Source organism: Eriocheir sinensis, chromosome 27 (genome assembly GCF_024679095.1).
Source record: "Eriocheir sinensis breed Jianghai 21 chromosome 27, ASM2467909v1, whole genome shotgun sequence".
Taxonomy (NCBI): domain Eukaryota; kingdom Metazoa; phylum Arthropoda; class Malacostraca; order Decapoda; family Varunidae; genus Eriocheir; species Eriocheir sinensis.
This window is the reverse complement of record NC_066535.1, coordinates 8,285,726-8,300,116: the sequence shown is the minus strand read 5'-3', so window position 1 is coordinate 8,300,116 and position 14,391 is coordinate 8,285,726. Positions and strand designations below refer to the sequence as shown.

The following is a 14,391-nucleotide window of genomic DNA, read 5'->3' as shown; positions in this document are numbered from 1 at the left end:
GAAAGGAAGGGAGGGCGGAGGAGGGGTGCGGGAGAAAGGTGGAAACAGGTGCATGGGGAGAGCTAGCAAAATAATTAACTGGAGAGATTCGAGGTAGCAGGAAGGGTTGGCGGTGGAGAGAAGGGAAGAAAAGAAAGAAGTAGCAGAAGGGTTGGCGGTGGAGAGAAGGGAAGAAAAGAATGAAGGAAAGGAGGGAGGTGAATAAGAGAGCAGCGGGAAGGATGAAGGGAAGGAAACAAGAAATAAAAGCATAGAGGAACGAAATTGACCTCTCTTTCGGCCACCTATTTGGATTCTTTTTAGGAGCAGCGAGTAGCGGGCTTTTTTTTTAATTATTATTGTTTCCTTTTTTTTGTGCCCTTGAGCTGTCTCCTTTGTTGTAAAAAAAAAAAGAAATGAAAAGGGAAAGGGTGGAGAAAAGGGAGGGAAAAATTTAAAGGAGGGAAGTTAAGAGGAGGAAAGGAAACAATACGCAGATATAAAAGAATGTAGAAAAAGAAAGAAAGAATGAAAAACGAAAGCACCGGGAAAGGAAGGAAGGAAGGGAAGAAGAAAGCAAAAAAGGGAAGAAGGAAGGGACAGGTGCAAACTTCAAGGTGTGCCAAAATGGGTTAATAGTGAAAGGTGTGTCAAAAGATTCAGTGTTTGGGGGATGGCATGCAAGGTCACGAACACACACACACACACACACACACACACACACACACACACACACACACACACACACACACACAAACACACACACACATGGGACTGGGAAAGAAAGGTTTGCATAACGTGATTTCTTACGAGCTCCTAAACTTGCTGGATGTCGCGTGCAGGAGACAACAGAGGAGGAGGAGGAGGAGGAGGAGGAAGGAAAAGGAAAATGGAAAATGGAAAAGAAAATGAGGAGGAAAAAAGACAAAGAATATGCAAATGTTTCAAGGTGAGAGAAAGGGAGGAAAGAAGAACGAAAAGAAGAGGAAGGAAAAGGAAAATGGAAAAGAAAATGAAGGGGAAGAAAGAGAGAGAAGAAAACGCAGATCTTTCAAGGACAATGGAGGAGGGGAGAAGGGAAGGGATGGGACGGGAAAAAGAAGAGGAAGAGGAAAATAAGAAAATATAGAAAACGAAAAGGAAAGAAAAACAAAGGAGGATAGGTAGGCATTTTAAGGACAACGGGGAGAAGAAAAAGAATGAGAAGGAAAAGAATATAAAAGAAAACAAAGAGGAAAAAGAAAGAAGGGAGAGGAAAGGAGTGAGAGAGATTATGGGAAAAGTAGGAAAGAACGGGGAGAAGAAAAGGACGAGAAAAGAAGGAAAATGAAAAGAAATAAAGGGAGAGAGAAATGAGAAAGAGCAAATAAAGAGGTCGAGAAATGAAAACAAAGAAAAGGGTAAGAAAACAGACATTAAAAGGGAGGGAGGAAGAAGGGAGAAAGGATTGAGCATTTAAGGAAGGAAGAGTGAGAGGGAGGAGGAAGAGGAAGGAAACAAGAAGGGTGGAGGACGTATAAAAAAAGAGAATGGGGGGAGGAAGAAGATGGGTAAGGGTGGAGCTTTGATTTCTAAGGATGGAAGGGAGGAAGAGGGAGAAGGGAAGATGGGAAGGTCATGAAATCTCCCCCTCCCCCCCCCCCCCAACTTCTCCCTTCTTTCCTTCCAGACCCCTCCTTCTCTCTCCCTCCCCTCCCCTTTCCACTCTTTCCCATTAACTCCCCTTCCTTCTTCTTCTCTTCACTCTCCAATTCTTTTCTTTTTATTTAGTCTCCCCCTCTTGCTCTTCATCTCCCTCCCCAATCTCCTTTCCTCTCCCCTTCCCCACTTCCCCTCCTTCTCTCTCCCTCCCCTCCCCTTTCCACCCTTTCCCATTCACTCCCCTTCCCTCTTCTTCTCTTCACTCTCCAATTCTTTTATTTTTATTTAGTCTCCCCCTCTTGCTCTTCATCTCCCTCCCCAATCTCCTTTTCTCTCCCCTTTCCCACTACCCTCTTTCTCCGTTCCCTCCCTTCCCTCTTTTCCCCTCTCCCATTCTTCCTTTCATTCACAATCTCCCCGCTTTGCTTTTCATATCCCTCCTCCATTTCCAATCCTCCCCCCTTCCCAGCCATTCTCTTCCTCCTCTCCCCTCCCCTCCCCACTAATCCTTTTCCCCTTCCCTTTCTCTCCCCTCGTTTTACTGCAGCACAATGCGTCTCTATCTGCAGCACATTGCCCCCAAGCTGCTCCCCTCTCCCCTTCCTCCCCCTCCTTCTCCCCTCTCCCTCTCCCTCCCTTACCACACTATCCTCCCTCCTCCCAAGTCGACCTCAGAACCTCATAACATCGAACTTCTCCTCCTCCTCCTCCTTCCTTCTTTCATCCATCACTATTTGCTATCACCACAACCACCACCATCACCACCACAAAAAAAATGATTAAAGGTTGTGTGTGTGTGTGTGTGTGTGTGTGTGTGTGTGTGTGTGTGTGTGTGTGTGTGTGTGTGTGTGTGTGTGTGAGAGGGGATGTTGTGGGCGTAAGAGTGAAAGTATAGGGTGCGTGGGCGGGCGTATAGGGTGTCGAGGCGAGGGTGAGGTAATGGGGGGAGGTGGGGAGGTGGATGAAGGGAACGGAGGGATGGGGAGGGTTGTGTGAGTTTATAGGGGGGTAGGGATGGGGAAGGAGGGGGGAGGAGGGAGGGGGCTGTGTGAGTTTACATGTGGTCGTGGAGTGTCTTTATAAGCTTACAATAGTGAATAGTCTATACTAGTAATTACATTCTTCCTAAACTCATATTTTATTAACTCCAATTTTTACTATATCTCACGCACCACAGGGTAATGAATCAATGCGACGGAGATGAGCACCGAGGCCACGCGCACCCATACCGTATGCTCCCAACTTTAATTACATGCATTTCTAAATCTTCTATTGTAACACTTTCATACTCACTAATTCCACTGCAAACTTTCTAAGCTTAATGCAATGATATTAGACAAGTCACTATACTTCTTCCTTCTGTGTATGTACTTTATGTGAGGCGAATATTGGGGTGTAGGATTGTAAGGGTTCAGGGAGATAGTGGTAGACTGGAAGAGCAAGGGGGATCGTAAGGGTGGGTAGGGGTTCAGGGGTAGGGGTAGAGCAGGAGGGGGGTGGGTAGAGGTTCAGGGGTGGTAGACTGGTAGAGCAAGGGGATGGAGGTTCAGGGAGATAGTGGTAGACTGGAAGAGCAAGGGGGATCGTAAGGGTGGGTAGAGGTTCAGGGGGTAGTGGTAGACTGGTAGAGCAAGGGGGATCGTAAGGGTGGGTAGAGGTTCAGGGGGTAGTGGTAGACTGGTAGAGCAAGGGGAATTGTAAGGATGGTAGAGGTTCAGGAGGTAGTGGTAGACTGATAGAGCAAGGGGAATTGTAAGGGTGGATAGAGGTTCAGGGGGTAGTGGTAGACTGGTAGAGTAAGGGGGATCGTAAGGGTGGGTAGAGGTTCAGGGGGTAGTGGTAGATTGATAGAGCAAGTGGGGTAGTGGTAGACTGGTAGAGTAAGGGGGATGTTAAGGGTGGGTAGAGGTTCAGGGGGTAGTGGTAGAGGTTCAGGGGGTAGTGGTGGAGCGGGGGGGGGGGGGGGGGCACCAAGGTGGAGGTGACGCAGGCGCAGCACTAGTAAGGGTGGATGACGTAATGACGCCTCACTTCACCACAAGTTAGAGAGACTCGAAGGGCGATCATTTACATAATAATCGGCGCCCGGCAGCCTTGTGTGAAGGGTGACAACACACACACACATACACGTTACGGCGCCAGTGTGCACGTGTTATCAGGTCACGGGCATCACCATCAGGCATGCCGTCACCACCTCCACTCCATGCTGACGTCACGAAGCATCTACATAACTTCTATTTATTCCCTCATCTCGACGCTTGCATCAGAACTCATGAACATAATGTGTATTTAAGGCTCCCTCTCACACACTCCTCCTCCTCCTCCTCCTCCTACCCCTTGTCCTTTCACTAACACCCTCCTACACTCCTCCTCCTTCTTCTCTCCCTACCCTTCCCCTCCCTCCACCTTACCACGGTATAGAATTACGCCTTGATTGCACCACTGACACTATTATGAACTCGCTACCATTGCGACTACATTTTCTGGGAACACACAAAAGTAATAGGAGACAAAGGGACCTCTCTTTTGGTCTCTCATCTATACACTCTTTTATAGGGGCAGTGATTAGCGGGCATTTTTTCTCTATTTTTTTATGGCGTTAAAAAAATCACACACAAAAAAACAAGGAAAGAGAGATATATAAGAGGATGCAAAATAAACGTAGGAATGCATGTCACGTACTCAAGGCAGTGTCCTTATGAGTAAAGGGGCAGAGATGATAAAGGTTCAAAATCTCTTTATACATAAGAACATAAGAAGAACGGGTCTAAGTTTCTCTATGGCTGGGGTAGCATGTTGCAGATAGAGATACATTGTGCTGTGGAAGACTACGGGGAAAGAAAGGGAAAGGGGAGTGGAATTAGTGGGAAGGAGAGAGTGGAGGAATGGGAAGATGTGAGAGGGAAACAAACTAACTCTTCTTATTCGGAACAAAACACTAACGAAAACGAATACACAATTAAGACAAAGTATGTGAATCTTCTTGCTCGTGTGGTGCTACGCTTTACACATCAACAGGTAGAAGAACAGATGTAATAGAAGTAAGCAATTGAAGTAAGGGACATAGTAACCATAACACATCGAGCTGAGAGGCAAAAATCAGCGTCTTGTGTTAGTGAATCTTCTCCTTCGTGTGGTGCAGTGCTTTACACATCAACAGGTAGAAGAAGAACAGATGTAACAGAAGTAACAAGTAGGCAATGGTAGTAGAGGCCATAGTAATCATAACACATAGTAGCTGAGAGGCAGGAATCGGCGTGTTTACTCATCAGCTGGTATATAATAGTCTCCCGTCCCAAGCCTTCCGTAGCGGGGCTGAGAGAGAGAGAAAACGCTCCGCCGAATGGACTACTGCTCAAAGTATACGAGTGAGGTGATGTGTTGATGCCTGGTGGATGGGGTGCTGGTTTGTGAAGAACGTAAGTAACTATGATATTGAAATGAAGAGGAGGAGGAGGAGGAGGAGGAGGAGGAGAAAGGCATGCGAGTGTTGTAAGGAGGAGGAGGAAGAGGAGGAGGAGGAGGAGGAGATACAATGAGTTGGAAAATGAAGAACAATGAGAGAAAAAAAGAAGGAAATATTTGGCGAACGAAGCTTTACTGATTCTCTCTCTCTCTCTCTCTCTCTCTCTCTCTCTCTCTCTCTCTCTCTCTCTCTCTCTCTCTCTCTCTCTCATTCTTTCACACTCTACCCTAATTTACTTTCTCTTCCGTATATTGCTTCTTACCTTCTAACTCGTATTTCGTTTCATTCATTCTCTCTCTCTCTCTCTCTCTCTCTCTCTCTCTCTCTCTCTCTCTCTCTCTCTCTCTCTCTCTCTCTCTCTCTCTCTCTCTCTCTCTCTCTCTCAGCAGTTCAGAAGGGTGCCTGCATACCCATTCTTGGCACCTCCCACACGTCTTATCAGAGGGCACTTGACACCCGACATAGGCCTTCCAACCCTGAGACCATTATCGCAAGACACTCGAGGAACTTGGACGAAGGGCTTCCCATATACCCACGCCACCGTTACCTTCTGCGCCGCCTCCAGCTCTCCTTCCCCTCTCAGACAGAGCGACAAAATACTACACTTCCGTCCCGCCTCCAGCTGCCCTCCCCCTCATGACGAGCTATGTAACACGGCAACTTTCTCATACCCATTTGAGCAACGACAGACAGATATATATGCATTGACATTCCTACCAGAGTAAATATTATCAACGTATCATCATCTCATCCCCTTCCCTCCCCTACCCACCCTGAACTTAGCAATTTCCTACTCTAAATACTGAAGCTGTTTTGTGTATTTCTTCTTGTTGCTCTCATCTTAATGCAGCTTATTTTTCGCTAGTCTGTAAGCCATGTTATAATTACTAATCTTACTGTTATTATTACTAGTGGTCTTAATTAGCAGAATCTTACCAGCCCTCCCCCCCACACACATAGGGTCATAGGTCGGTATTATAAGACACATTCACTTCTCACATCAGTATTTGTAAAGGTCAAAGAGGGGATCAATTGGGTTCTAATGAGTGTTTCTTTAGGTTCACGGTACAGAAGAAGAGCAGGACTACCACCAGGGTCATAAAACTACCCCAGGAAATGCCAAAAACTCCTACGAAAGCCTTGTCAAATAGGTGTACTTGGGCGACGCAATGTTTATGCGGCCCATATTCTTAAACATTTCGGCGCCCAGGAACACATATTTGACAAGGCTTTCGTATCGGCATTTCCTGGAGTAGTTTTATGACCCTGGTGGTAGTTTGACCCTTATTTTGTATCGTGAACCTAAAAAGGAGGAGGTGGAAAGTAGAAGGGAAAAAGGAAGCGTCAAATGAGTGTCTTAAAAGAAGGAAGAGGAAGAAGATGGATTTATGAGAAGCTTGGGAATGAAAGAGTAAAAAGAAGGAAAGGAGGAAGATAGAAGGGAAAAATGACAAGCATGAGTGAAAGGTGTGGTAACAAGGAAGGGGAAGCAGATGGGTTGATGAGAGGTAAGGGAAGGGAAGGAAGAGCGAGAGGAAGAGGAGCAGGAAAAGAGGAAAGTAGTAGGGGGAAAAAAGTAGATTGAAAGGGGTAAAAGAACTTATTAGAACCCGACTGATCTAGTTTTCGGCCTTAGGATGTAGTTGGTGTGGGAGGTGGAAGCGTCTGAGGGTCGTATTTTAAAACATTTTGTCGCCCGAGTTCACATATTTGACATGGCTTTCGTAGGAGCTGCAGGCCTTTCCAGGGGTAGTTTTATAACCCTGGTGATAGTTTGACCCTTCTTCCGTGCCATGAACCTTAAAAAACACTCATAAAGACCCGATTGATCCCCTCTTTGACCTTTATAAATAGTCGATGTGAGAAGCGATGGTGACTTAATACACAGCCCTGAATATACCGATCCCCCCCCCTCCCCCCACCCACCCACCCATACCCACACACACGCGGCTGGCTGGTTGATATCTGCTGCCTCTCCTCCCACACATGACCTGCACGAACTCTTTCACCCCGAGTGTTTACAACCAACAACAAGGCATGTGGCTGTTAAACCCTTCCCCCCGGCCCTTCCCTGTCCTGCCCTGCCTCCCCTCTCCCCTAGGCTTTCGCTCTTCGCCTCCTTCTCCCATCACTGACGCATCTCGCCTCTCAATATATATAATTTTTCTTAAACTTCTTTCTTCTCCGTCTTTCAGTTCTTTCATTCTCCTTTTTTTCTCTCATTGCTACTCTTTCCTTCATTTCCTTTTATAGTTCCTCTTTTTCTCTCTTTCTTTCTTTCTTCCCCTCTTCCTTCCTTCTCCTCCCACTCTCCCTTTCTCAAACCTTTCATAAATCCATCCCCTTCCCCTTCCTCCTTTTACCACCCCTTTCATTTTTACTATTCCTTTTTTTTTCTCCCTCTTCTATCTTCCTCTTTTTCTTCATCCTCCTCCTCCTCCTTCTTCTTCCGTATCTCCTTTCGCACTGCCACCCTTCCTAAATCTCTCATAAACCCATCTCCTTCCCCTTTCTTCTTTTACCCCTTTCAATCTACTTTTTCCCCTTCTACTTTCCTCTTTTCGTGCTCCTCTTCTTCTCTCTCTTCCTTCCCTCTCATAAACCCATCTCCTTCCCCTTTCTTCTTTTACCCCTTTCAATCTACTTTTTTCCCTTCTACTTCCCTCTTTTCGTGCTCCCCTTCCTCTCGCTCTTCCTTCCCTTCCCCCGTCCCTCTCATAAAACCATCTCCATCCCCTTCCTTCCTACAACACGCCTTTCACCTCACTTCCTGGTCTCCCTTCCCTCCCTCAGGTGTGTGTGGGGACTCTGTATGATGACTTCCTCCTTACCTGCCCCGGGCTAACACAGGTGACAGGTGTTGTATGAATGGATATGAATGGAGCCTCTGTGTGTTCCATTTTATAAACACCGCTCCACCACCACCACCACCACCACGAGAGCCGTTACCAAACTCCCCCACCATCACCACCACAAGCGTAAACACATTGCTGGTGGCGTGTGTGTGTGTGTGTGTGTGTGTGTGTGTGTGTGTGTGTGTGTGTGTGTGTGTGTGTGTGTGTGTGTGTGAATACTTCTGGGGTACATGACGTCCAAAAAAATAGTGAATTGGAGCGATGATAGATAACTTGAGAGAGAGAGAGAGAGAGAGAGAGAGAGAGAGAGAGAGAGAGAGAGAGAGAGAGAGAGAGAGAGAGAGAGAGAGAGAGAGAGAGAGAGAGAGAGAGAGAGAGAGAGATGGAGGAGGAGGAGGAGGAGGAGGAGGAGGAGGAGGAGGCGAAGAAGAAGGCGAAGGAGGAAGAGATGGAGGAGGAGGAGGAAGAGATGATGATGAAAAGAAGAAAAATAAAGTAGAGGAAAGAGTAAGAGGAGGAAGAAGAAGAGACAAATTTTCCAATCCAAACGTGGAGGAGAAGAGAGGAAGAGGAAGAGGGAGAAGGAGGGACGAAGAGGGAGGGAATAAAGGAGGAAAGATGATTTATGTCTGGGCGTGGGGCTGAGAGTCGCTTTGTGATGTCTCCTCCTCCTCCTCCTCCTCCTCTTCCTCCTCCTCCTTCTACCTCCTCCAACACGTCATCCCTCCACCCACCCACCTTCCAAAATTCACCTAGTCTTCCACATACGCCTCGCCCAGTTCACCCACCCACCCACAGAGCCTCCGCCCATTGATCATCCTCATCCTCATCATCTGTTCCGAGCGACGATGCATGAGTTCGTAATATCAATTCTGCTTCCCCGTCTTTCTTTGTGTTGAGTCTATCGCTTAATCTCTATCCTGCTCTGTTATCTCCCTGCCCCGCCCCGTTCTGGTCTCCTCCGCCTCTTTTTCTCCCATCCCCCCATCTTGCCCTGTTCTCCTCCGTCCCGCCATGCCCTTCCTTCCCTTCCCCTACTTGCTCCATCTTGCCCCACTCCCCTCCTCTCCACTCCACATCGCCCCGTTCTGCCCTGCCCCGCCATGCCCCGATCCATCTTTTTCCTTCCTCCCTTCTCCAACTCTATATCGCCCCATTCCTCTTCTCTTTTCTCCTGTTCTCCTCTGTTCCGCTCCACTATACCCAGCTTTACCCCTTTCATTCCCTCCACAATTCCTTCATCCACTTTCTTCTTCTTTCCACCCCACTGCTCTCTGCCACGTTAAACTCCACTTTATCCCTTTCCTTCCTTCCACAATCTTCTCTATCTTGCCCCACTTCATTCCTCTCTGCCCCACTATACTCAGCACTCCCCCCCCCCCCCCAGCTTGCTCCACCTTAGCCCCTTCCTCTCCACTCCGCCACAGATCACCCCGTTCTGCTCTGCCCCGCTAAACACCACTGTTCCTATCCTCCCCCTACCCTCCTACCCCGTCATGCCCCCTTCCTCTATACTCCCCGCCCAGCATCTCCCCGTTCGGTTCACGGTTCCGCTAAACTCCACTCCCCAACTTGCTCCATCTTGCCCCCTTCCTCCCCGCCCGGCCCCGCCCCGCCAACTCAACACGCGTGGGTAGGGTTGGGTACGGAAGTTGGCACGGCGAGGGAGCACAAACAAATCATGTAGGCCAGCCGGGGCGGGGCGGGGCGGGGGCGGGGTGGGGGTGAGGTGGGGGCAGGATGAGGGCGGGGCATCGTGCCAACTTCGCTCTACGTCTACAAGAACACCGGGAACATCAAAAGGACAGACCCATCTACCCCCCTCCCTCCCTTACCACTGTACCCCTTGCCCCTCTCTTCATGCCCCGGGCCACTTTCCCACGTTCCTCCGCCCTAAGATGCTGGCGGGGGAGGGCTTGGGGTCGGGGGAGTGGGGTGATATGGGGTAGGGGGGTGGAGTAGGCTTGGGAGGGGCTGATTGACTGTCAAGGAGGGATGGGCATGTTCGAGTGATGGAGTAGAACCGGCGGGTGAGGAGGAGGAGGAGGAGGAGGAGGAGGAGGAGGAAGAGGAGGAGGGAAGAGAGAGAAGCAGTATTGGTTGTAGGAGTTGGGGACATGATAAAAAGGGAAAATAAGAAATGAAGGAAGAAAGGAAGAAGAAAGGGACGAGTGGAGAAGAATGGAACGAACGAATGATGGAAGGAAGGAAGGAAGGAAAGGAGGAAAGAAGGAAGGAGGGAGGGTAAGGAAAGGGAGGAAGGAAGGGACGATGAAAGTCAGTAAGGAGGTAAAAGAAAATGTGAAGAAAAGAAGGAGAATCGTAAATGATGGATGACAGGAAGAACCCGACGCTGAAGGATGCGCTGAAGGAGTTTACTGGGTACTTACCGAAGGCTTGGCGGCGTCCTGGGCGGCGGACACGGGCGGCTCGGGGTGGCGGGCGGGTGAGGGCGGCGAGGCGGCCGACGCGGCGGACTGCAAGCCTTCCTGTGAGGGCGAGACGCACGTTAGAACCCGTCCACAAGCTTGGTAAAGAAGGACACTGCCACGCCTTTACTCCTGATGCTCCCTACACTGTCTCTCTCTCGATTCGCTACTTTCAAACTATACACTAGTTCATGTTTTTTGGTCCTATGATGTTTGCTTCTTGATCTGATTTTAAAAGTATGAACTAAGTAAAGAGTTGGTAATCATGCTGCTTGTGTGTGTGTGTGTGTGTGTGTGTGTGTGTGTGTGTGTGTGTGTGTGTGTGTGTGTGTGTGTGTGTGTGTGTGTGTGTGTGTGTGTGTGTGTGTGTGTGTGTGTGTGTGTGTGTGTGTTAACCTGCCATTTTTAATTTTTTTTTACAACAAAGGAGACAGCTCAAGGATACTAAAAAAGGAAACAATAATAATAAAAAAAAACCGCTACTCGCTGCTCCTAAAAAAAAAAGAAAAAAAAAAAAGAGAGAGAGAATCAAAAGAGGTGGCCGAAAGAGAGGCCAATTACTACTGTCCATAAATAGGTTGGTGTCTTTCTACTACATAACTACATCACTCCCTCTCAATCCTACTCCTGATCCTTACATGACAACCTAAACTGCGGGCAACGCTATACTGAGGTGCTCCCGCCCGTGCACGCTGGAGAGGATGGCGGTGCACGGGGCGGGCGCGAAAGACGAGTGTTAGTGTCACGTCCACATTCATGATTACACAGCGATGACCTTCCCGGGTGCTGCAGGAGGTGGAGATGCATCCCGACCCGCTAGACACACACCAACACAACACTACAACACCACCACGGAGACACAACACACCACCATGCGCTCGCCACCAACACATAGCACAACACCGCTTGCCATCTCTGTTACACACTCGCCACTCGCCTACCTTCTAATTTGCCTCTTCGCCCTCCTCCGGCGCGGCGAATTCCACGTTTTAAGGTTAGTCACTCTCAACACGACCAGTCAAGGGTTAAGGTTGTCAATGCTACGATGCTACTACGACTACTATGAATTTACTAATGGTCTGACTGTGCTAAGGCGGCGTCACGGTGCACCACGACGCCAACACCTGCACAGACACCAGCAGAGGTAGCAACAGGGGGCACACAGACACACACATGCACCAGGAACAGGACACCGTGGGACAAGGGGTCGTATTCTTAAACACTCCGGGGTCCCAGCACACATATTTGACAAGGCTTTCGTAGGAGTTTCGGGCATTTCCAGGGGTAATTTATTGACCCTAGTGGTAGTTTGGCTCTTCTTCTGTGGCATGAACCTAGAAAAACACTCATTAGAGCCCGACTGATCTCATTTTTGGCCTTTGGAAATAGTTGATGTGAGAGTCGGAACTGTCTAAGAATACCAACCAAGGACTCGGGAACAATTCACAGCAAGGTCTCGACGATTATCCTGGGTCTGGGCGGCCGGTAGGGTTATAAGCAACGATGCCAGATTATCGTACTCAAAGCCTCGTATTTACCGGTTTCTGACTCATAACTATTCCCAAAAATCACCAATAATTAACCATTTTAACGCTAACTATATATAAAGTCAGTTATTGGGGTCGAGGAGGCAGTTTTTAGGTCGGAAATAGGGAAACATAGGAGACTGAGTACGACAATCTGGCAACGTTGGTTATGAGGCAGTTTGGTTATCGCCTCAGCTACTGCCCCTTCCTGCCCTTTAACCCTTGCCAAGACGCCGCCCAGTACTAACAAGGCACAGCTCCTCCCGTCACTGATTACTCCTTCAGGAATAACAAACAAGCCATCAAAAGGCCCATAAGCGTCGTGTTCATCACAGTTATTGGCCGCGACGGAGCAGCGTCCCGTAACCTGTCAGGATGGGATGCTCGTTGCCCACTTGATTTATTTACTCTGCCGGGATGACCAGCTGCCTCTACCTCCCCCTCGTCTTCGTCCTCCCCTTCACAACATTTGTACGCCAGCCAAGTGCGAGGCTACCATCATCCTTGCCAGTGATAGTGGATCCCCGAGGGGCTCCAAGGGTGGTACACAAGCACTGGGGGCGCCTTCATGTTCATCTGACGTCCCGTACGACTCATGGCAACGGGGCAAAGGAGCATCGGCGAGGATCACGGCCCACAGAAGGGACGAGTGACTTAAGTGACGTGTTTGTCCTGCTCTGATTCAGCCGCTCCCTCGACACAATGAGGCTGGCCGCGACAAGCTGCCTCTACACATAAAACAAACTGACGGTAGCAGATCAGATTACTTTAAACTTGACCTTAAAGTTCATATCTTTTGGGGAGGGGAGAGGAGAATATTACATACGAGCCCTCTTCATTACGGATTATCTACGGCCAAACACATCTTCATTTCAACTTAAGGTCTAAAATGATCCACGTGTCTTGTTCTATTAAAAAAAAAAAATATAAAACGGCAATTACAGGAAGACCTGCCCACTAATTTCAACATTTGTCACAATAGCTATAGTCTGTTCAAACGAAGTGTTCCTCTGACGCCTAAGACGCGTTCGTCAGGCCTCTCCTGGTTGGAGTCTCCTCTGTGGCTGCTGTTGGGGTTGTCAATCACAAGCTCTCGTGCAGCAGTTTCTATATTTTTTGCCTAAAGTCAAATCTTATACACAACAGACAGTTATGGTTGACACAATTGCACTCAGAGCTGACTGTAGAGCTGTAGGCAAAAGTAGTAGTAGTAGTAGTAGTAGTAGTAATAGTAGTAGTAGTAGAGTAGTAGTGTAGTAGTAGTAGTAGTAGTAGTAGTAGTATGAGGAGGAGGAGGAGGAGGAGGAATACGGTAGTAGTAAAAGTAGGAGTACGGTAGTAGTAAAGTAGTATTAGGTAGTGGTAGTGATCGTAGTAGTAGTAGTAGTAGTAAAGTAATAATAGGACCACTACTTGTTCTCCAGGTATAATTATTAACTAAAGAGAAAATATTGCAGTTCGCTATGCAAAGTTTCCAGCAGCTTTCTGGAGTCTATACACACTGGTAACTTTTGGTTCAACAACATAAAGTCTCGGGAAATCTTCAGCCATATTTATCACCAGGAGCCTGGTCAGCAAAACGTTTTTCAGCAAGATTTCCACCATATTGCCACCAACTTCCCGCTGCCTTCAAGACAAGCAGCAGTGTGTTACAGGCGGAGCGTTACCAGGGCGGTGACGCGTAAAACTCTACGGCCACAGCCATCCACGTTTCCATTACTCTGCGGCTCCCATGATGGACAATGCGAATGCCCGAGATTTATCCCCCAAACAGAGATTTATTCTTCATCACTCTATTAGTAATTTGTTAACAAGACAAGTGGTGAGTAAGCTACTCATTTTTCGTATCATAATGAGCTCCTCCTTGCAGCCATTTATCCCTCCCCGTTCCTTCGTTATACATTTGATAGTCTTTGTCACATCATTTCCGTTAGTTCGTGATCGACAGATAACCTCACAGCTAGAGAGGGATCCAGCCAATCAGGAGAAAGCTGACAAACGCCGTTTCAGCATCTGAGGAACACTTCGTTTGAAAACACTATTACTTCCATACCCTAAGCGCGAAGCCGGAATCAACTGACTTATTAAACATGCAAACAAATGGACAGCTGGGCATATCTTTATACTCCTTTAGGAGACGCGTAAATATCTCGTCAGGGGCAAGAGAAGACATGAATCAGTTTGAGCTGTGGAGGGTCACTGGTGCCTGGTCCCTGGTCCTAAGTCCCTTGTCCCTGGTGCCCCGTCCATGGGGAGGCTCCTGCACACACTAAACAAGCAACCCCGCGTCCAGGCGTCACGTGGCCGGACGCGGGGCGAGGCGGGGCGGGGGACGAAGCAAGGCCCAGCGCCCCCAACACAGCGGCTCCCACACCACAGCGGCGGAGATGCCAGCGGGCGGAGTGACGCAAGACACGTGCTTGCGGACACCTGAAGGGCGGCCCTGGGCACTCTGACCCGCCGAGAGCACGAGACACCAGGAACACACGGCGAGG

The 14,391-nt window shown here is 48.6% G+C and overlaps 1 protein-coding gene across 5 annotated transcripts in view; it reads right to left on the bottom strand.

The window, feature by feature from the left end:
* The window catches only part of LOC127004070 (uncharacterized), a 121,942-nt gene that overhangs the window by 93,760 nt on the left and 13,791 nt on the right, over positions 1 to 14,391 (bottom strand). For all 5 annotated transcript variants that reach the window (XR_007757611.1, XM_050871370.1, XM_050871371.1 and 2 more), the window contains exon 2: positions 10,332 to 10,430. Coding sequence is in view for 4 of the 5 variants with exons in the window: in XM_050871370.1 (XP_050727327.1) it covers positions 10,332 to 10,430 (99 nt within the window). In the remaining variant the exon portion in view is untranslated. The remainder of the gene's footprint in view (positions 1 to 10,331; positions 10,431 to 14,391) is intronic.